This window comes from Vigna angularis, chromosome 8 (genome assembly GCF_016808095.1).
Source record: "Vigna angularis cultivar LongXiaoDou No.4 chromosome 8, ASM1680809v1, whole genome shotgun sequence".
Taxonomy (NCBI): domain Eukaryota; kingdom Viridiplantae; phylum Streptophyta; class Magnoliopsida; order Fabales; family Fabaceae; genus Vigna; species Vigna angularis.
Window position 1 is genome coordinate 35,015,496 of NC_068977.1, and position 23,877 is coordinate 35,039,372.

At 39.0% G+C, this 23,877-nt stretch overlaps 2 protein-coding genes across 2 annotated transcripts; both read right to left on the bottom strand.

Annotated features, from left to right (window-relative positions):
* Window positions 1-3,216: 3,216 nt before the first annotated feature.
* On the bottom strand, window positions 3,217-4,493 carry LOC108343977 (uncharacterized). Its single transcript, XM_017582439.1, has 2 exons — window positions 4,168-4,493; window positions 3,217-3,898 (listed from the first exon to the last, which is right to left on the bottom strand). The coding sequence occupies exons 1-2, from the start codon at window positions 4,491-4,493 to the stop codon at window positions 3,217-3,219; spliced, it is 1,008 nt and encodes a 335-aa protein (XP_017437928.1).
* Window positions 4,494-20,609: 16,116 nt separating this feature from the next.
* Window positions 20,610-22,702, bottom strand: LOC128193810 (uncharacterized). The gene is made up of 2 exons (XM_052867935.1): window positions 22,142-22,702; window positions 20,610-20,795 (listed from the first exon to the last, which is right to left on the bottom strand). The coding sequence occupies exons 1-2, from the start codon at window positions 22,700-22,702 to the stop codon at window positions 20,610-20,612; spliced, it is 747 nt and encodes a 248-aa protein (XP_052723895.1).
* Between the last annotated feature and the right edge of the window lie 1,175 nt (window positions 22,703-23,877).

Consider the following 23,877-nt stretch of genomic DNA (forward strand, 5'->3'; position numbering starts at 1 on the left):
GAAAGACAAAGACAAATGGTTGCAAGCCATGGAAGAAGAGATGCAATCCTTAAAGGAAAATGAGACTTATGATTTGGTAGAACTACCAAAAGAAAGGAGAGCATTGCAGAACAAATGGGTGTTCAAGCTCAAGAATGAAGAGAAAAACCCAAGCCCAAGGTACAAAGCACGAATTGTCGTGAAGGGGTGCAACCAGAAGAAAGGAATAGACTTCGACGAAATATTTTCACCAGTGGTGAAGATGACATCCATTAGAGCGATTCTCGGTCTGGCAGCAACACTAGACCTGGAGATTGAACAACTGGACTTCAAGACAACATTCTTACATGGAGACCTAGAAGAAGAAATTTACATGAAGCAACCAGAGGGTTTTGAAGAACCAGGCAAAGAACACTTGGTGTGTCATCTGAAGAAAAGCCTCTATGGTCTGAAGCAAGCTCCTAGACAATGGTACAAGAAATTTGATTTCTTCATGATCCAACATAATTTCAAGAAGACCTCCGCAGACCATTGCATGTTTGTGAAGCATTATGAAAATGGTGAGTCCATTATACTTCTCTTGTATGTTGATGATATGTTGATTGTAGGGAAGGACAAAATTAAAATAGTTGCTCTCAAGAAGGCATTGAGCAAGTCTTTTGCCATGAAAGACCTGGGTGTAGTAAAGAAGATACTTGGAATGAAAATCTCTAGAGATCGTTCTAGAAGAATGCTATGGGTATCTCAAAAAGATTACATTGAGAAGATTCTCAAAAGTTTCAACATGCACAATGCCAAATCTGCTCGTGTTCCAATAGCTGGACATTTCAAACTCAGCAAGTCGCAATGTCCAAAGAATGAAGAAGAAAAAGAAGAAATGAGCAAGGTACCCTACTCTTCTGCCGTGGGTAGCCTTATGTATGCAATGATTTGTACAAGGCCAGATATTGGCTATGTTGTAGGAGTTGTGAGCAGATACCTGTCGAATCCAGGAAAGGAGCATTGGGAAGCTGTTAAGTGGATACTAAGGTATCTAAGAGGATCTGCCAAAAGAAGCTTGTGTTTTAGAAATGGAGATCTAAAGCTAATAGGATATTCAGACTCAGACATGGCTGGAGATGTCGATTCAAGGAAGTCAACATCAGGTTATCTGATTACTTTTGCAGGGGGAGCTATTTCTTGGCAGTCAAAGCTACAAAAATGTGTGACATTGTCTACTGCTGAAGCAGAGTATGTAGCGGTGACTGAAGCCTCTAAAGAGATGCTATGGATGAAGAATTTCCTAAGTGAATTAGGACATAATCAAGACGATAATGTGGTGAACTGTGATAATCAAAGTACCATCCATCTAACCAAGAACCCCATGTTCCATTCACGCTCGAAGCATATTGACGTGCGGTATCACTGGATACGAGAAGCGTTGGATGAGAAGAAATTGAAGATAGAGAAAATCCATACAGACTTGAATTGGTCCGATATGATGACTAAGTCAGTTCCAACCAAGAAGGTTGAAGATTGTTGCCAAGGTGCTGATCTGGTGGTATCTTCCAGATAGAAGACCCATTTATTTGTTTTATGGGGGAGTTTTGTTGGAATAAAATGAAAATTATGGGTCCCAATAAGCTGGAATGCAGGAGCTTTTGTTCCCATACCACAAATAATGGTGCCAACTTTTCCGGATTTCCAGCACAACCACCCAAGCTTTGTTTTATTTGCCTCTTTTCTTTTATAAATTGGAAGCCAGTGTGTGCAGCAGAGAGCAAGGGAAGAACCACCGAGAATCAAAACCGGTGAAGAGAGAAGCTAACAGAGAAAAGAGAGAGAAGTGAAGCCACATTAGTGTGAGTGAAAAACAGAGAGTCTGTTTTGTGAGTGTGTAAAACGAAGAGTTTTGTATACCATTCGAGAGGGTGAGATTAATTGAAAGATCCTCAGAGAGTGAGAGAAACACTGTAATCCTACTTTCATAGTGGAGATATTTTTCTGGACTAGGTCCCGTGGTTTTTTCCGAGAGGATTTTCCACGTTAAAATTTCAAGTGTTAAAATTCTCTTTTCTTACGCTTTTATTTTTTACGCTTCCGCATAGTGCCCATTTTGGGGTTCACAGAGGAGGGAACAAATACCGCTGTTTCCCAACACTCCTTGTATTCGTCCCTGCGGTGGAACACGTAATCCCATCTGACAGGCGAAGCAAACCAGGTTCCATGTTGAATATCATCAGGTGTAGGTTTTTTTTGTCTGAACATATTATGCTGTCATGGAGTACGAACGATGTCACGAGGACATTGCGCTCATTGCAAACGTGTCTTTGTAACGTGAGTTTGCACTTTGACCCTTCAACGGTGTATAAAACTTATGCGTTTTCGGTATATAATGTTTCAAACCTGTCAGAGATAAATGTCTTCATGTTGATGGTAGCAGCTGTTCCCAGTTGAAGATGGGATGGAAATGGAAGACTCCCTCTTAGACGGAGAAAACAAGCAATGTTTCCCATCTTTTTTTTTTGTAGAATAGATACAGCACACCACAAAATGTTGGAATGGATCAGTTGAGGATGGTATTGTGCAGTTATTCAAAAAACTAATGGAAAAGTCAAATAAACTAGATACATATTGTGTTGTCTGGTGAGCATGGTTCGGATGTTCTCTTATGTACCTGAGTACGTGAACTTGCCACTCACACCCTTTTAAACTCCCACAGGCAATAAACAATGGTATTTGACTGAATAAAACTCTTTATTAACTGGAAATATTGGTATCACAATAAACAACCAATAACTAGGAGCAGGGTCTCCGTTACTTACCCGAGAGCCTAACCTCTCTTACAAAACTCCTTAATCAAAACTTCCCCCTAAACCCTAGGTTCCTCCTTTATTAATACTAATTACTCCTTCCCAAAAAGGTAAAGAATAATAGTAATTATGCCTATTTATTATAATTATCTGGTAAGAATATTTCTATCCTTATTTACTATATTTACTTCTATAATATCCTGAGGTACGTCCTTTGAATTTCCCGCCTATCCTAACTGTTGTCAGTTAGGACGCTCGTTGTTGCTTCCACTCGCTTAGGACGCTCGTCGTCGTCCCACTCGCTCAGTCCTCTTTTTCTCTTCCCCCTATCGTGTGGCCATCGTGCTCCCCCCTTTCCGCCGTTCGGCCCTCGTGCTTCCCCCTTTCAACCGTTTGGCCCTCGTGCTTCCCCCTTTCCACCGTTCGGTCATCGTGCTCCCCCCTTTCAACCGTTCGGCCACTGTCCGTACGAACCCCTTCTCTCTCTCTTTCTCCTATATCTTCTTCTCTCGTAAACTCGCCAGCCCCTAACATTACCCACCTCCTGAAGATCAACCTTGCCCTCAAGGTTGAAGTCTGGATATTGATCTCGGATGGTTATGGCATCTTCCCATGTTGCCCCGTCCGGTCCTCCCTCTTGCCATTCGATCAACACCTCCTGCCGTTCGTCCTCTCCTTGTTGCACCTGCCTTTTATCCAGAACTCGGATCGGCCAGGGAGACGGTCCCTCCATCTCTAAGTCTATGGGTAACTCTTTCTCCACACTGTTCTCTCCCACGGCCTTCTTTAGTTGCGACACATGGAACACTGGATGTATCCGCGCGGCTTCGGGTAGTTGCAACTTGAATGCCACTTCTCCTATCTGCTGTATGATCGGGAAAGGTCCAAAATACCGAGCGGCCAGTTTAAAATGCAGCGTGGACGGCATCGACGTCTGTCGGTGGGGTCTGATCTTTAGATACACCCAATCTCCCACCTCCACATTGGATGGTCTTCTTGCCTTGTTGGCCTGCCTCACTATTAGTTCTTGAGCCCTGGCTAGATGGAATTTTAGCTGGTTGAGTGCCTCATCCCTCGTCTGTAACTCCTGGCCGACGGCTTCCACTAAGGTTTCCCCCGGAACGAACCTGTGCAGTAGGGAGGAGACCTCCCATATACTATTTCAAATGGGGTGCATCTCGCCGACTCTTGATAGCTGGTATTATACTAATATTCCGCCCAAGGTAGTACTATGCTCCATCCCTTTGGTTGTTCTGAGCAGAAGCATCTCAGATAACCCTCCAATACCCTATTCACGACCTCAGTCTGTCCATCAGATTCAGGATGATAGGTGGTGCTCATCTTCAGTTGAGTTCCTTGTAATTTAAACAACTCCTTCCAAAAATTACTCAGGAACAGTGGATCCCGGTAACTCACGATAGATATTGGCACCCCTTGCAACCGGACAATCTTCTTTACAAACACTTCAGCTACGGTTCGAGCGGAATATGGATGTTTCAGTGGTATCAAGTGTCCATATTTGTTGAGGCGGTCTACCACTACCAGCACAACATCATACCCGTGGAACTTGGGCAACTTAACGATAAAATCCATGCTGATCTCCTCCCAAATGGCGTTGGGTATGGGTAAAGGTTGCAACAACCCCTGTGGAGAGGATGACAAATATTTATGTTGTTGACATACCAGGCAGCTTGCAACAAAGTCAGTTACGGCTTTCTTCATTCCTACCCAATAAAGAGATTGCGTCACCTTGCGATAAGTCCGATATACCCCTGAGTGTCCTCCTGTTTGCGTGGTATGAAACTTGGCTATCAACTTGGGCACCCAAGCCGATCGGGCAGACAGTACCAGCCTCCCCTTATAGTGTAACCTCTCGTGTTCCAGAGTGAACGAGGGATGTGAGTTGGGGTCTTTTCTCAAATCTTCTATCACCTTCTTTAACTCTTCATCTGCCTCAACTTCTTCCAAAATCTCCCTGAAGTCTTGCTAGTAAGGTCTGGCTACAACCCTCAATTCCTTTTCTTCCTATGGATCATCCTCTTCCTTCCGTGATAGGGCGTCTGCTACCTTGTTGGTGACACCTGATTTGTACACAATTTCAAAGTCATAACCCAGGAGCTTCGCAATCCAATTCTGCTGATTTTGAGTGGTGATGCGCTGCTCCAAAAGGTACTTCAGGCTCCTTTGATCGGTGTGAACCACAAACCTTTGTCCCAAGAGGTAGGGCCTCCAATGTTGTATGGCTAAAACCAACGCCATTAATTCCTTCTCATATATCGATTTACTCAATGACCCTCGGATAACGCTTTACTAAAGAAAGCTATGGGTTTCTTTCCTTGCATGAGTACCGCTCCTACCCCTCTTCTCGATGCATCACATTCAATGTGGAAAGGCTGGTCAAAATCAGGTAGAACCAGCACTGGTGCAGTAGTGATGGCCTGCTTTAACCTTGACATAGCTTCCTCTGCTTGCTCCGTCCATGTAAACTGCCCCTTTTTAAGAAGGTCGGTCAAGGGTTTGGCAATCTTCCCATAATCCTTCACAAACCTCCTATAGTATCCTGTCAGACCTAGAAATCCCCTCAAAGCCTTCACCGTCTTAGGTTTTTCCCAGTCTATCACAGCCCTTACTTTGTCTTCGTCCATTTCTACACCCCTCGCGGATATCCGATGACCCAAATAGCCTATTTGAGTTTTGCCGAACTCACATTTTTTTCTGTTGGCCACCCACCTATTTGTCACGAGTTCCCTTAGCACCGTCCCCACATGCTCTAAGTGCTCCTCCCAGGATCGGCTATACACCAATATATCATCAAAGAACACCAGTACGAATTTCCGCAGGTAAGGCTGCATCAGGCTGTTCATTGCACTCTGGAATGTGGCTGGTGCGTTGGTGAGGCCGAACGACATCACCATGAATTCGTAGTGACCCTGGTGCGTCCGAAAGGCCGTTTTCTCTATGTCTCCATCTCCCATTCGGATCTGGTGGTAGCCTAACTTCAAATCCACCTTCGAAAAATATTTGGCCCCTCTCAGTTCGTCTAGCAATTCCTCTATCAGTGGGATAGGGAATTTATCGGGTACCGTGGCTCGGTTAAGGGCTCTATAATCCACACAGAATCTCCAGCTGTCATCCTTCTTCTTCACTAATATTACCGGACTCGAATATGGACTGTTGCTCGACCTTATGACGCCCGATTTTAGCATTTCGGCCACCTATTTCTCAATCTCCCCCTTCATCACATGGGGGTAACGGTACAACCTTACATTCACAGGATCTGTACCCTCTTTTAATGGAATTTGATGAACAATGCCCCTATCTGGCGGTAGTCCGCTCGGCTCGTGAAATACGCTCGTGTGCTGATCCAAAATTTGCTTCATGTCATGCGTCTGCTTCTTTGTCATCTCCGGACCGAACGGTCCTTTTCCTTGATCGTACGGTTTTCTTTCCTCGTCCTTTTCTGTTTCCCCAAGCTCCCACACCAGCAACCAGGCCTCTACTTCTTTCATTTTGAACAATGCTTCGGGTTCCACCAATCTCCGAGTTAAAGTAGGATCTCTTTTAATGGTCATGTTCCTCCCTGCTTGACCGAACACCATGGTTAGCTTGCCCCAGTTTAATGTTACTTCTCCCAGCTTAGCCAGCCATTCTACCCCCAGTATCACGTCAACTCCGCCCAGTTCAAACAGGTGGAACCGTTCGGTGATCACCGCCTCTCCCATGCGAATTATTACTTCTTCACAACACCCCCTTGTCTCCTTTCTTTGCCCATCTCCCAAACTCACCCTATAGGGTGGTGTATCTACTACGGGTAATGTCAGTTCCTCTACCAATTCTTTTCTTATGAAGTTGTGGCTGGCGCCACTGTCAATCAAAATCAGTACCTGTTTCGTTCCTATCTGTCCATGCAATTTCATCGTTCTGGGCTGGGTGAGCCCCCCTGCCGAGAATGCCGATAACTCCATTTGGTCGAGTTCGGTCTCAGCTTCTTCTTCCCCGCTTGATTCCTCGTCTTCTGCCAGTATCAGCATCCGAAGACTCCTTTCCGGACAACGATGGCCTGGACCGAACGGTCCCCCACACCTGAAACACCTCCCTTCTTCCCTTCGTTTGACATATTCAGCGTACGGTAAATCCCGCACGTTCCTTCCTTGGTTGTTTGAGAACGATCGTTCTCCTTCTCTCCTCGGGATCCCTTCCTTCCCTCCTGTTTGCCCCCTCTCTGCGATTCTCGTTCGGTTCTGATTATGCTGATTGGGGTCCGTCCTCATTACTGAACCGCTCGGTTTTCCCCACGTCTAACTCTTGCTTATGATTCCTCCTCCAGCCTTTGTGGCCCCTTGGAACTCTTCCATGTCCTTTGCTAGTCTCATTACGTTCATCAATTCCCTCGGGTCAAGCAATCTGAGTTGATTACGGATCCCCTCCTGCAATCCTGCCATGAAGTATCCCACAGCTGTGCATCAGGTACTTTTTCTGCTTGGCCGACCAACACTTCGAATTCTTGGATGTATTCTTCCACGGTTCCTGATTGTTTACAGGCCGCCAGTCTCTCGAAGACCGTTCCCCGGCTTCTGCCTCCGAAACGGATCACCAACGACTCCTTTAATCTGGTCCACGAGCGGTTCCTGGCCTTCTCCCTCCAAAACCTGAACCAGTGTCCCGCGATTCCCTCCATGTTGATGTAGGCTAGGCGCAGCTTTTCTTCCTCCGACACTCCTTGCAGTTCAAAGAATTTGTCCGCTCTATAGATCCAATTCAAAGGATCGCTTCCTTCAAAGATGGGTAAGTCTACCCTTCTCCTCCAATACGGTTGCTCCTCTCGGTGTCCACCATCTAGCCTGCTGCCATCTCTCTCGTCCTCCTCATTCCTTCTCCCATTGACAGACCCCTGACTTCCATCAGGATTTCCCTCCTGTCGTCGACCTCGTTCTCCCATCACCTTCACCAGTTCCTGGACTACTGCCTCCAGTCCTCCCATGGAGATTTCTATGACCTCCAATCTTCCTTCGACAACATTCACTCTTCCCTCCATGATGTCTTTCACTCGTCTCTATTAGGATCCGGTAGGTCGGACCAATTGTTACGTACCTGAGTACGTGAACTTGCCACTCACACCCTTTTAAACTCCCACAGGCAATAAACAATGGTATTTGACTGAATAAAACTCTTTATTAACTGGAAATATTGGTATCACAATAAACAACCAATAACTGGGAGCAGGGTCTCCGTCACTTACCCGAGAGCCTAACCTCTCTTCCAAAACTCCTTAATCAAAACTTCCCCCTAAACCCTAGGTTCCTCCTTTATTAATACTAATTACTCCTTTCCAAAAAGGTAAAGAATAATAGTAATTATGCCTATTTATTATAATTATCTGGTAAGAATATTTCTATCCTTATTTACTATATTTACTTCTATAATATCCTGAGGTACGTCCTTTGAATTTCTCGCCTATCCTAACTGTTGTTAGTTAGGACGCTCGTTGTTGCTTTCACTCGCTTAGGACGCTCGTCGTCGTCCCACTCACTCAGTCCTCTTTTTCTCTTCACCCTACCATGCGGCCCTCGTGCTCCCCCCTTTCAGCCGTTCGGCCCTCGTGCTTCTCCCTTTCCACCGTTCTGTCATCGTGCTCCCCCTTTCAACCGTTCGACCCTCATGATCCCCCTTTCAACCGTTCGGCCACTGTCCGTACGGACCCCTTCTCTCTCTCCTATATCTTCTTCTCTCGTAAACTCGCCAACCCCTGACATGTTCATATCCCAAAACTATAAATAAACTGATTGTAGAATTATATTTTCACTCTCAATAAGGGAAGCGTTGCTCTTCATCTTATTATTATAGTTCAATAGCATCTAATTCTCTCTGTTATTTTTCCAAACCACTTTTCTTTTTCTGGTGTTTATGCTGCTTTTTATTCTTCCACTTTTTTGTTTCTTTGATTCATGATCCATCTACTTTTCAATTCTATAAGGCAGTGTCAGTTTCTTTCTTTAACAGTATAGTTTCAAAATCAGTTTAGGGGTGGTTTTTAGCCCAACTCAATTCTAGTTTTAAAATCACTTTCTCTTACTATTTTTTATAATTCAAAATTGAATTTATAATATTTTTTAAATGAATAAAATATACTCTGCAATCAAATATATTTATGTTTGAAATTACACTTTTAGCATGAGGAGTTGTTCTTTCATAGCTCCTTTAAATTTCTACAAAATTCAATATTTTATTATTATATATTAACTACATTATCACATGAATGTATTCATAAAAGCTCTGTCAAAATAATATTTTACTTTAAATATTAATGACCTAAATTTAATACATAACATTTGATTAATTTTTCTAAAATAAAACTTAGAAACTATATCGAAATGTTTTTTTATCATAAATTCAACATAAATCACTCACCACCAACATGATTATTAATTACATCAATTTAAAATTTACAAGTTTCCTTCAAAACACGTTTTTTTTTTTACTTTTTTAATAAAGAGCTTCTAATTCCTTTTTAGTTTTCTTAAATTTTGACGGTGCTCTATAACATGTAGATTCTACTACTCACAAAGTGTGACAAAATCCAAACCCAGTAAGCCAATATTATGTGCATTTATATAATACACTTGCATCTAAGTGTTACTGTTTTATAATATAAAGGCAATTTTAATTTATTTATTTCTTCGTAATCTTATACGTTCTTGTCAATTATAGTTTCTCAAATTTATTTTTAATTGTTCGTGTTTGAAGTTAGCTAATGCTAAGATCATGTCTTTTGAATTATATATATGTTCTCTTTATTGTTTCCAAATTAACTATATTATGGCATGATTGACTGTACTATTGCATCAATTTTATTTTGATTTTACCTCATTTTCTTTCGGTACATTCAAACAAATACAAAGAAAATATTTCCCACTAGACAGAAAAGAATCAAACAAGTGGAAGAATAAAGAATAATAGGGATGATATGGATCTTGTGAAAGAATAAAGAAGATGTTGATCTTGATCTTGTGAATGCAATGTGTGTGGCACACTATTTTCCTTACCGTGCCAAAGCAATAGTTGCTAAATATAATTGATATTGGTTTTCCGTACTCTTTAGACTCTATAACCCAAGTTTGATAGGAGTTAGAAGGTTAAAGCGGATCAAGTTGGGATCAATTGTAAAGATGAGTCAGGCTGAACTAGAGGTTGAAACAGGTCAAATCAAAAGTTGAGACAAGTTATGTAAGATTGAAGGTCGAAAAGGGTAAGGTCAACCTTAAGATTGAGATGAGTCAGGTAAGGCAAAAGATTGAGTCAGGTAAGGCAAAAGGTTGAGACGAGTCAAGTTTTGTAAAATGTTGAGACGGGTTTGGATCGAAATTCGATCAAATTCGATTGCGACATCCACGATCAAAACTCAGTTCATTTAGTCCCGATTGAAATTCGGCCAAATTCGACTGAAATGGCCATGACTGAAACTTAATCGAGGTCTGTCTCGATCAAAATTCGGTTGAATTTGCCCAAATCGACCCCAAACGAATTCGATTAGGACAACTACACCAAAAACTCGTGGAGTTGTCCTCCCTAAAATTTGGCCGAGTTGGTTTTGATCGAAATTCAATCAAGTCTGCTCCACTAAAAAGTTGGTCAAATTTGGTTGGGGTGGCCACGATCAAAACTCTGTCAAGTCGGTCCTGATCGAAATTTGACTAAGACGACACTCCTAGTCAAAAATCACAAGTGATATTGTATTTTTTAGAATAATAAAAGTAATTTATAACAAAACTATTTATATTGAAAACATTTAATTTTAAATTAAAATTTCTCTATTTTTAAACTATTATCACTTCTTAATTATTTTTCTGAATAGCTACCTCCGTGAGTAATAATATTAGATCCGATTATAATTATCTATTACGTGAATCCATAAATAAATTATCGTAGGTAAATAATTATCTGCAGAAAAAAGTTGCCGTTGACAAATAGCTAAGAGAAATCATCGAGCACCCTCCCAAAGTTTGAGCCTGGCTCAATCAAAGGTCCTTTTTCACTTTTTTTTAGAAATATCACTTATACTATGTAGAATTCAAGGAAGGTGAAATGATATAATTGAAATAAATTTCTCTGCACAAGGTTTTAGTTGACCACGGCAAAGTTATACTCTGTTAAATTGTTATAACTATGACCAAGGTACCATCAAACATGCAAATGACACAATTTGTAATGCAGCTCATGACAGTGGTATATATTTTGATATCAGAATTTTTTTTATACTCATTTAATATTATTTTAACTTTTTCTTCAGAAATATAAAAATTAATTTTATTAAGATCATTTTACCTTTATAAAAGTTGTCAAATAAACAGTTAAATATAAAAAAAAAAACATTTTCCATAAGATAATGTTTGCCACTCTTTTGAAGTGTCAAAAGTCAACTGTGTGAAAGCTATGAACTCCCCAAATAGAGAGGCCATGAGTGTTTATTCCTTTTATTTATTTATTTTCTCAAAATGGATGATATAAGAGAGCCAGAAACTAGCTAGTTTCCTTTGGGAAACTTCAGATCACTGAAATGAATTTTGTTCCACTCCACAAAATATTGTATACATGTTATGTCATTTTCCATCATGGAGGAACTGGACAGACGTTGTCTATCTTCTGGTGATCACAGTAATGTCAACCTAACCTTTCAAAAGAGCCAAGATAAAAATTTTCACTTTCATCTTCTCAATGGGAGTATGATATGATCAATGTTAATCATTCCCTCCTTTTACTTTTTAGTATAGTATACTCTAATCACCTTAAATCTATATAGTTTCTATCATCTGATTATAATGGTGACACCTAACTTTTGCATTTACAGATACATATGCTTTATTTCTAATTTTCACCTTTTTGTTTTCTATATTTTTGGAATGCTTAAAATTTATTAGCTTTAATTTTTCTTTCTAAAGAAGACATCTCCATCAAAAACTAATTATTTGTTTGACCAATTCCAATAAAACTCAACTAAACTAGGTACATCTTGTGTTATCTGGTGAGCATGATTGGAATGTTCAAATCCCAAAACAATGAATAAACTGATTATAGAATCATATTTTGGTTCTCTATAAGGAAGCGTTGTTCTTCAGCTTATTAATTCAGTAGCATCTAATTCTCTGTCATATACATATATAGGTAACATTAACATAATCATACAACTAAAAGTACAGATATATGCATACACCAAGAAGGGTCTTCTCTCAATTATTAACAATGAAATCTCCCCTTACCCGAGCACCACAACCATGCCCTCGGAACCTTCCACCATTGTCAATGGTGACTGGATGTTGTCGCCTGCCATCGCTGTCTTCACTATCAGACTGCAAAAACATTCTGTTATGCTCCCTCCGAATGTTACGACAATGAGGGCACATGCTTGGCTTCCAAATCCCACTTCTATTCACTTCATCGAACATGTATAATAATGCAGAAACAGGGTGTGGTTCAGGACCCTCCACTGTTATATCGAACTTTCCATCACAAAGTCCAACCTTTGCCACAACAGAAAATCCAATCTGTGTTGTTTCACTTGACCTACTAATAGCCACTGATGAGTTACTCCTAACAAAATAGTGTGCCAGAGTCACTGCCTTAGCAGTACGTTCATCATGATAATCGTTTTTCTTGCACTCCAAAACAAGAAGACCACACCTGTTTGCAGTGCCATACAAGTAAACTTTGGTGTCCGTAACACCACCCCATGCATCAACCTTCTTCCTTGTCTTCGTCCACGCGATGGGAGACATAAACGCATTGGACATGCCAGTTTCCGCTTTAACCATCGACAGGCATAGGTTTTTATTGTCTGAACATATTATGCTGTCATTGAGTACGAACGATACCATGCGGACATAGTCATAGCAAACTTGTCTTTGTAACGTGAGTTTGCACTCTGACCCTTCAACGGTGTATAAAACTTCTGCGTTTTCGGCATATGCTATATCATAAAAAAAGTCAGAGGTAGATGTCTTCATGTTGATGATAGCAGCTGTTCCCAGTTGAAGATGCGATGGAAATGGAAGACTCCCTCTTAGACGGAGAAAACAGGCACCGTTGTTGTTTCCCATCTTTTCTGTGTGTAGAATAGATGCAGCACACCACAAAATGTTGGAATGGATGAGTTGAAGAAGGTAATGTGCAGTTATTTAAAAAACTAATGGAAAAGTCAAGTAAACTAGGTACATATTGTGTTCTGTGATGAGCATGGTTGGGATGTTCACATGCCAAAACTATAAATAAACTCATTATAGAATCATATTTTCACTCTCGTTAAAAGGGAAGCTTTGTTCTTCAGCTTATTAGCATCTAATTCCCTGTAATATTTTTCCAAACCACTTTTCTTTGTCTGGTGTTTATGCTGTTTTTTTTTCTTCCACTTCTTGTTTCTTTGATTCTTCATCCATCTACTTTTCAATTCCATAACGAAGTGTTAATTTCTTACTTTAACAGTATAGTTCCAAAACCTGTTTAGGGGTGGTTTTTAGGACAACTCAATTCTAGTTTTAAAATTGAATTTATAATATTTTTAAATAAATAAAATATACTTTGCAACCAAATATATATTCTTGTTTGAAAATTATATTTTTAGCACGAGGAGTTGTCCTTTCCAAGTTTCTTTAAATTTCTACAACATTCAATATTTTATTATTATTATTAACTACATTTATCACATGAATCTATTTATAAAAGCTATCTGTTAAAATAATATTTTACTTTGAATATTAATGACTTAAATTTCGTACATAACATATGCAATTGCTAAAGACTCACAAGTTTTATATTTATGTAAAGTTTACATTGAAAGTTTAATTTAAGACATGTTTATTACATTATAAATCGTGATTATTAATAAAGCTCGCAATATATTAATTCAAATATATCTATGTTAGATATGAATTATTGTATATAACTTTATGGATATCATATTCCAGTATTTTTATATTTCATCTTAAATTAATATATCTTGATAGAAAATAAGTAAAATCTAATCAGTGATTAATTTTATTAAGAGAAAGCTTAGAAACTATATCCAAAATGTTTTTATCATAAATTGAACATACTAATCACTCATCAACATGATTATTAATTATATTAATTTAAAATTTACAAGTTTCCTTCGAAACACGTTTTCCTTTTTTAATTTTTAATAAAGAAGTTTTTAATTCGTAATTTTACAAATGTTTTTTTATCATAAATTCAACATACTAATCCTCATCTAGATGATTATTAATTGTTCATGTTTGAAGTTAGCTAATGCTAAGATCGTGTGTTTAAACTATATATATGTTCAATCTCCATCATAAATTATGGCATGGATATAGTATTGCAGTAATTTTATTTTAATTTTATCTTATTTTCTTTCAGTAGATTCAAACAAATACAAAGAAAATATTTTCCACTAGATAAAAAAAAAGAAAAAAAAGTGAAAGAATCAAACAGTGGAAGAATAAATAATAGAAATGATGATATGGATATTGTGAAAAAATAAAAAAGATTTTGATCTTGATCTTACTAGTGGGATGAGATATGTTGAAAGTCTCACATTAATTAGAGATAAAATCAATTTACAAATAAATGCAAACTTTAACTTATCAATTGATTTTGTAGGATTGGATTGGATTGACAATATTTCTTTTATACTAGCAAAGCAATAGCTGCTAAATGATCGATATGAACTATTGATGTTAGTTTTCTGTAGTGCTTGGACTTCATATTACAACATGTTTCTACATCTCTTTCTATTAGAATTTCAACAAAATCGAAGTACACATGCACTCAAATTCTGAAAATGGATGATATAGGAGAGACAGAAACTAGCTAGTTTCTTTTTGGGAAACTTGAATTTTGTTCCACTCCACAAAATATTGTATACATGCAATATTATGTCATTTTCCATCATTGAAGAACTGGATAGACGTTGTCTATCTTCTGGTGATCACAGTAATGTCAACCTAACCTTTCAAAAGAGCCAAGATAAAAGCTTTCACTTTCATCTTCTCAATGGGAGTATGATATGATCAATGTTAATCCTTCCCTCCTTTTAACAAAATAGTGTGCATGTATCACTTGTCAGTGATAGATGGGGTCATGTTGATGGTAGCATATATATATATATATATATATATATATATATATATATATATATATATATATATATATATATATATATATATATATATATATATATATATATATATATATATATATATATATATATATATATATATATATGTCCAAGTTGAAGATGGCATGGAAACGGAAGACTCCCTCTGTAATGCTGAAAACAAGTAAATTGTTGTTTCCCATCTTTCTGTGTGCAGAATAGATGCAGCACATCACAAAACGTTGGAATGGATTAGTTGAACAAGGTAATATGCAATTATTCAAAAAATAATAATAATGAGAAACTTGTTAGAAAACAACGCACATTTTTTATAATCGGATTTATACACAATAAATACTTAATAACTACATACAAACCCTAAACCTCTTCAGGTTACTGCAGAACATTTATTTGAAATATTGCAGGATAGTGTTTCAGAACCCAAATAAATCTAGAAAAAAACTTTTGCATTTAAAGATACATGCTTTATTTCTAATTTTCACCTTTTTGTTTTCTATATTTTTGGAATGCTTAAAATTTAAAGACAATACGGCTTCTCCATCTCCATCAAAAACTAATTATTTGTTGACCAATTCCATCAAAACTCGAGTAATAACTAGGTACATATTGTGTTATCTGGTGAGCATGGTTGGGATGTTCATATCCCAAAACTATGAACAAACTGATTATAGAATCATATTTTCGCTCACTATAAGCGTTGTTCTTCAGCATATTAATTCAGTAGCATCTAATTCTCTGTCATATTTTTCCAAACCACTTTTCTCTTTCTTGTGTTTATGCTGTTTTTTATTCTTCCACTTGCTTGATTCTTGATTAATCTACTTTTCGATTCTATTATATGAGATTTGATATTCATTGATAAATATTCTACCTTCAGAAGACTCACCAATATTCATTGATATGAGTTTTGAAACATGATTTGAATTGACTTTTCAATAAGACAAGAATCTTTGCTCCTGTGATCTAAGTGACCTCATCAACCCTATAAGTCATGAGTGACAAGTCCTTGGTTTTTTCTTTAACAATCACCATAGGTTCAAATTTTCAGTCAAACTAATAAGAATTTTATCTATTATTCTTCTATCATCTTATATCTTCACGGGACTTCATTTGATTCACCAATTCAGATAATTAGTTGAAGTATTCATGCAAACTTCCTTTTTCTTTCATTTTTTCATTCTCAAAATCTCTCTTGAGAGAACGAAGTTCGACTGGTTTCTCACCTTTGAATATCCTTCAAACTCTTTTCGAAGAGTTTCTTATGCTTCCTTGGTTGTTTTTGCTTTCATTATTCATGGAAGTCTGGCTACTGATAATCCTCTTTGAATCAAGAACTACAAAATCTGTTATTTTATTTCTTTCCACTGCTGCTTGTTGTGTAGATGAACTAGCTAGCTCATCATATTTTGTTTGTGCGAGTCATACAAAGATGTAAACAAAACTCCATTTTAATGGTCCAAAAACCATAATTTTCTCACTCAAATAAAGAAACTTGGACATTGCCATGAATTTTGCTGTAGATGTTGAAGTATTTATGGCCATAATATCTTACTTTTGATTTTTTTTTTCTTGGGGTAAGAACACACCACTTTGTTGGTAATATTTTGTAGTATAAAATAAAATATAGAATATGAGGAAGATAATTCGGAAATTGAGGTGATCTCTCTGTCTATTATTTTCTTTCTAGCTTGATTTATACATTTTGTAGTACGTTCAAACATTTTGAAGTAGCTTGCACCATGATATTATAACAACTTTTTTACTATATGTTATTATTTTATTGGTTATAAAAAATTGTTAAAAAGATATTTTCCTTTTTAAAATTCTACAAGACTATAACACATTATTCAACGTACATATATATTGAGAGACTATAACACATTATTCAACGTACATATATATTGAGAGAGAAACGCATAAAGTTAGGATCTTCACTCAATTAAAACCATAGAAATTTCTGCATATGATGGAACTACCATTAGCATGTCCTCTGAACCTTCCATCGTTGGCAATAGTCGTTCCATTTCGTTGGTTACCAAGACGTGGTGGTAAGGGAACAACATCGTCTTCACTATCAGACTGCGAAAACATTGTGCTATGCTCCCTCTGAATGTTACGACAATGAGGGCACATACTTGGCTTCCAAATCCCACTTCTATTCACTTCATCGAACATGTGTAATAATGAAAAAACAGGGTGTGGTTCAGGACCTTCCACTGTTATATCAAACTTTCCATCACACACTCGAACCTTTGTCACAACAGAAAATCCAATATCTGTTGTTTCACTTGATCTGTTAACAGCCACTGATCCGTTACTACTAACAAAATAGTGTGCTATAGTCACTGCCTTAGCTTTACGTTGATGAGGACAATCGTTTTTGCACTCCAAAACAAGAAGACCACACCTGTTTGAAGTGCCATACAAACAAATTTTGGTGTCCGTAACACCACTCCATGCATCAACGTTCTTCGTTGTCTTCGTCCACAAGTTGGAATACTTAACCGGATGGAACACGTCAAGAAAATCAGTTCCTTCTTTGAATATCGGAAAGCTTAGTTGTTTTCGGCCTGAACTTATTATGCTGTCATGGAGTGTGAACGATAGCGCGTTGATATTGCCGTTATTGAGAGTAATGCTTGTTGGTATCAAATATACTTTTATTGAAAATAAAAGTTTTCAGAAATACAAGAAACACTCTTCACTCTCACAATGATACACACAATTATCACAACTCACAATAACTTGACCCAACACACAAAGTACAATCCCACTCTTTTTCCTTCTCTGGAATTTCACGCTACACACACCACACTCTTCTAGCTTTCTCTCTTTCACACACTCAATATTCCTCTCTTTCTTCTCTTTGCAAGGATGCCCACTTCTTTTTCGGTGGTGGTGTTTTTTCTTTGCACATCTTACACTTCTTTTATAACCAATAAAAGAACTAAACTCCAAGAAACATGGTGCAGATTTTCGGCAGACAAAGGAAAGACACTTTCCTCAAAATCCTCCACTTTACAAAGTAGGAAACATTGGCTTCCTTATTCAACAAGTGGGCCCCATCCATTTAACGTTTACCCAACAAAATTCCCCCGTAAACGTAAATGGGTCTTGAGTTTTTCTCATCCTATACCAAATTTACTCATTCCATTATTACTTGGATTCTTCCTGTCGAACATCTCTTTTGCTTCGGTAGTCTTCTTCTTGACCTTGACTCTCTTCTTCTTGACCATAACTGATTTTTCACTAATTGGATTCATCTCTACACTTTCATCTATTTTATTCGCCATACTGCTGAAGTTTTCAGCCTCCGATCGCAGTGCGACACTTTCCGTTGCACTTTCTTCTAGTTGCTTTGTCATTTCTTTCTTCTCACGAAAAATATCATCTCCCAAGTGGTCAATTTTATCACGCTTCTTTGTAGCATCCTGATCCATCATCTTTAATTGCTTTAATGAATCATGCAATTCGGACATCGTTTTTTCCACGACAACACGGGCTCGACGCTCTCGATCCAGCTCTGCAAGAACCTCTTGAAATTTCTCTACAGAAACATAATCTGAGTTTCCCACTTTCTCTGATGGACTTTCCGGACTCTCCACCTGCTCCTCTACACTATCTGGCAAAATCATCAGCAAACTCTCCATTGTGCTTTCTGTTGAGCTATCCATCACGCTCTCTGCAAGCTCCTTCGAGCTATACAAACTGACCAAACACATTTCTGGACTGTCTGATCTCCATGACTTTGCATAATCTGGATGCGTCTCGACATCCGATCTCCACAACTCTTCACACCTCGGACGCATCTCGGCATCCGGTTTCCACATCTTCACGTAACTTGGACGCAGTTCAGCATTCGATCTCCAACTCCTCAATGCAGTGTCCGGGCTCTTTCTCGGCAACGCTGCGTCTGGGCTCCTTGCCATCAACAAAATTCCTAACTCTTCACTTTCTTTCTCCGCTTCCTCTGTATGGAGATTCATCTCCTCCTTTTTCTCAGCCCTACAATATTTTGCTATATGACCGGGCTTACCACAATTATAGCACTCAGCCGATCTACAGTCATATGCATAATGACCATGCTTACCACATCTAAAGCACTCTACACTTGACCGATCTCCTCGGCCTTTCCATTGTCCTCGGCCACGCCAATTCTGCCGACCGGTTTGCTCTTCCTCATCTTCATAATCACTTTGGCCTTGACCTCTTCGTCCTTGGCCTCTTCCTCCAGGATCACCTCGGCCTTGAGTGTTCCGAGCTCCTCTCCTCAGATCAAACTTTGCCTGAAGTGCCTGATCAAGTGGCTGATACAACTTTCTTCTCCGTTGTTCGTGCGCCTCCAAAGATCCTGCAAGCTCTTTGTCAACACCCAATTTCGTCCGGATGACTAAATAATATAGGTCTCTCTTATTTTATGTTTTTTTTTATATAATTTTAATTCTGTTTTTGTTATTATTTGTTTTTTTTATTTCATTTGATTTTCTATATGAGTATTTTAAAAAGAAAAAAAAAAGAGAAAACAAAAGAATAAAAAAAAAGAGAGAGGCAGGATCACGGAGACCCTATTTCTCAAAAGAAGAAAAGGAAAAATGGTTCCTCCCTCACGCACACTGACACATGCACTGCCCTTTTGCTCTTGACCACCCCTCTGCTCCTCACACACCCGTAACCACCCCAACAACTTTTCCATTCACTCCCAATTCCTCAAACACTGACCATATTCATCTTCAGGTCCTCTTACACTACGGCCTCACCTTCTTCTTCCACTTTCATCACCCAACGACATCCTTTCATCACCTGCAATTCTAAGACAACAACACAGTACTCATTATTTTCTCTTCACACTTCACCTTCTTCATTTCCCCTACCATCTTCTTCAACTAAAAAATCATTTCCCCAATCTCATTCGTTCTATACTAAAGCCATCTCCAATCATCGGCAAAATGGAATCCTCAAGCAAGAAACACTATACCTCCAGCCACGATGTCGTGGCCTAGTGATGGTGATCAACAGTACCGGTAAGGAGCCGTGTCTGGCAGCGATGCTGTAAAGAGGTAAACCCAACCAAGGATTTGGTCTCACATTGTACAAGGGAAAAGTGACGACAATGACACTGACGAAATTTCAGTCAGCGACGATGACGGCGGTTGGGCTCTGGTTGGGATGACGATGATGGCACGCTAGCAGTCAGTGTTTGGCGCGATGAAGCTCCAGAAGATTGATATGCGTCTTGATGATGGCTGGTTCGGTGAAGCGAGGTTCGCGTCGGAGAAGACGAAGTTGCTGATCCGCGGCGACGCTCTTTGCCCGAGGTAGTGTCACAACGAGCACCTGTAGCAGCGGAGGTGCCTACAACAGCGGAGTGGTAAACAACGGCGACGATGTCTCGTCGTAGTTGAGTCTCGATCCCACGCGTGAAAGAGAGAGCGCGGAAGGAGGAGGGTCGTGGAGGGCGACGGCGCTTCCAACATTGGCGTTGTCGCTGGCAATGTTCTTGGCCAGCCGTGAGGAACAGGGAGCGCGAAGATAAGAAGGAGGAGATAGACCTAGTGACGTGGACGGTGGTAGCTCCAGCGGCGGGTGTCGTCATTGGCGACGCCGCGAACCGCGGCTAGCGGTGGCCGGTTGGAGTGGAGGCTGAGTCATGACCGTGGGTGGCAGAGATGAGTGTCTCTGTGTTCTTTCATTCAAAGGAGAAGACCTGGGTCTCGGCGTTGCTCACACAAATGAGATGAAGTTGGAGGAACCCCTAATGGGTTTCTGATTAGGGTTAAGAGGCCTTGGGCCTGGTGCGGTTTGCTTCCCTTCTCTTCCTGCCACACGCGTAACTCCATTCGCACCCCCTTCCATTTGGGCTGAAACCCATTTTGTTTCTGCAAACAAAAATAAAAAAAAGGGAATTGGACCTGAGCACACATTTCGGGATGCACCTCCATTCTCATCTTTACACCTTGGCAGATACAAAGTTGGAGAAAAAAGGTTTTGGCCCAAACTAAAGAGCTTCAATTTTACTCCGCACCTCTGGTTTTTATCTTTGCACCCCTATTCTTGTTGGGCTGTTTCTCTTGCTTTATTTTTATGCTTTTGTTTCTTTATTTTTATTATTATTTGTTTGGTTATTAGTTTTTACTGTATGTAACCCCTTTATGATAGTCCACACGCTTTTGTTTTATTTATATCGGTTAGACTTGTTTGTTTCATTCTCCATAAAAAATAAAAATATTTTGAAAAGGTTTTAAGCACACGTGCGACCGCTCGCGTAGGCCTTGTGCTAAAAAAAACCTTTTCCTTTTCTTTTACAAAAGTTAAAAATCAAATAAAAATATTTTGAAAAGGTTTTAAGCACACGTGCGACCGCTCGCGTAGGCCTTGTGCTAAAAAACCTTTTCCCTTTCTTTTACAAAAGTTAAAAATCAAATAAAAATATTTTGAAAAGGTTTCAAGCACACGTGCGACCGCTCGCGTAGGCCTTGTGCTAAAAAACCTTTTCCCTTTCTTTTACAAAAGTTAAAAATCAAATAAAAATATTTGAAAAGGTTTTAAGCACACGTGCGACCGCTCGCGTAGGCCTTGTGCTAGAAAACCTTTTCCTTCTTTATTAAAAATACTAAAATATTCCCAGCTACAAGTAATCTCTCAGCCAGAACTACGTGATCCTTGATTCTCCCTCAAGATTGGAGATACGTAGGAGCAAGGCTAGTCCTTGTCAGGTTCACTTCCCAAAAATCCCAAAATCATTTCAAAACGTATTTTCCCTCAATTTCTCAAACGAATCTTTGAATCAATTTCTCAAACAAATCTTTCAAACAAATCTCTCAAGCATCTTCGAAAGAACTACGTAACCCTGATTTCTCATTTTGAATGAGAATACGTAGGAGCAAGGTCAATCCTTGTCGGGCCCAAAAAACTAAAAAATATATTTTGTTTATTTAGAATTTTATTTTAGGGAATAGTTAAACATTTTGAAAACCACATCATATTCGTGCATTTAGTTAAAAGTACTGCCTTAGGGCAGGCGTTGTAGGCTGCTAACACCTTCCCTACGCGTAACTGACTCCCGAACCCAGAATCTGGTTTTCGTGGACCGTGTCTTATTATTTTATGGTTTTTCCGTAGTTTTCCAGAATAAACTATGGTGGCGACTCCAAAATCTCTTTTCGAAACCCGTTTCTTTTTGGATCGTCGTCCCGTCGCGATTCCGGTTGCGACACTCTTCAACCGAGAGTTTTGACAAGTCCTTTGACTCTTCAATGGCACACACAATGCTCTCAAAATCATCTGTTAACGATCTCAGAATTTTCTCCACAACCCGGCTGGCTGGTAACTCCTCTCCGTTTCTACAGATTTGATTTGCCACTGCTTCCACCCGAGATATATACTCGGATACTCTTTCTTTTTCCTCCATTCTCAAACTTTCAAACTCGCTTCTGAGAGTTTGGAGCCTGACTTGCTTGACTCGGTTGTCACCTTTGTATACTTTCTCCAGAATCTGCCACGCTTCTTTTGAAGATTTTGCATTTACTATCTTCTCAAAGCCAGATTCATCCACAGCTCGGTACAAAATGTATAGAGCTGATTTATCCTTCACACGCGTTTTCTTCAACGCTGCAAGTTGGGCAGCCGTCTGTCCTTCGTCGTCTGTGGGTTCTTCGTACCCACTCTCCACTACATCCCATACGTCTTGGGATCCAAGAAGAGCTCTCATCTGCACACTCCAATTATCAAAGTTGACTTTCTTTGTCAATTGAGGAAGGGACACACTGTTTGCAAGGTTTGCCATTTCTCACTCTCTTTTTTTATTTCTCGGACACTCAAGTTCTCACAGCTCTGATACCAATTTGTTGGTATCAAATATACTTTTATTGAAAATAAAAGTTTTCAGAAATACAAGAAACACTCTTCACTCTCACAATGATACACACAATTATCACAACTCACAATAACTTGACCCAACACACAAAGTACAATCCCACTCTTTTTCCTTCTCTGGAATTTCACGCTACACACACCACACTCTTCTAGCTTTCTCTCTTTCACACACTCAATATTCCTCTCTTTCTTCTCTTTGCAAGGATGCCCACTTCTTTCTCGGTGGTGGTGTTTTTTCTTTGCACATCTTACACTTCTTTTATAACCAATAAAAGAACTAAACTCCAAGAAACATGGTGCAGATTTTCGGCAGACAAAGGAAAGACACTTTCCTCAAAATCCTCCACTTTACAAAGTAGGAAACATTGGCTTCCTTATTCAACAAGTGGGCCCCATCCATTTAACGTTTACCCAACAATCCTTCCTAACACGAGTTTGCAGTTTGACCCCTCAACGGTGTATAAAACTTCTGCGCTTTCGACATATCTTCCATCACTAGACCTGAGAGAGATTGTCTTCATGTTGATGGTAGCATCTGTTCCCAGTTGAATATTGGATGGAAATGGAAGACTCCCTCTTAGACGGAGAAAACATGCACCGTTGTTGTTTCCCATCTTTTTTGTGTGTAGAATAGATGTACCACACCACAAAATGATGGAATGGATCAGTTGAAGAAGGTAATGTGCAGCTATTCAAAAAACTAATGGAAAACTCAAGTAAACTAGGTATATATTATGTTCTGTGGTGAGCATGGTTGGGATGTTCATATCCCAAAACTATAAATAAAGTGATTATAGAATCATATTTTCACTCTCACTAAGGGAAGCGTTGTTCTTCAGCTTATTATTATAATTCAGTAGCATCTAATTCTCTGTTATATTTTTTCAAACCACTTTTCTTTTTCTGGTATTTATGCTGTTTTTTATTCTTCCATTTCTTGTTTCTTTGATTTTGATCCATCTACTTTTCGATTCTATAAGGCAGTGTTAGTTTCTTTCTTTAACAGTATAGTTAAAACCAGTTTAGGGGTGGTTTTTAGCACAACTCAATTCTAGTTTTAAAATTATTATTTATAATTTAAAATTG

Coding starts and splice junctions, on each gene's coding strand:
- LOC108343977 (XM_017582439.1), bottom strand. CDS start 4,493: ATGAAGAAAGCCGTAACTGACTTTGTTGCAAGCTGCCTGGTATGTCAA. Junction 3,899..4,167: donor GTGAGTTACCGGGATCCACT/GTTCCTGAGTAA, acceptor CCTACTGCACAG/GTTCGTTCCGGGGGAAACCT.
- LOC128193810 (XM_052867935.1), bottom strand. CDS start 22,702: ATGGCAAACCTTGCAAACAGTGTGTCCCTTCCTCAATTGACAAAGAAA. Junction 20,796..22,141: donor AGGACTTGTCAAAACTCTCG/GTTGAAGAGTGT, acceptor TTTTGTTTGCAG/AAACAAAATGGGTTTCAGCC.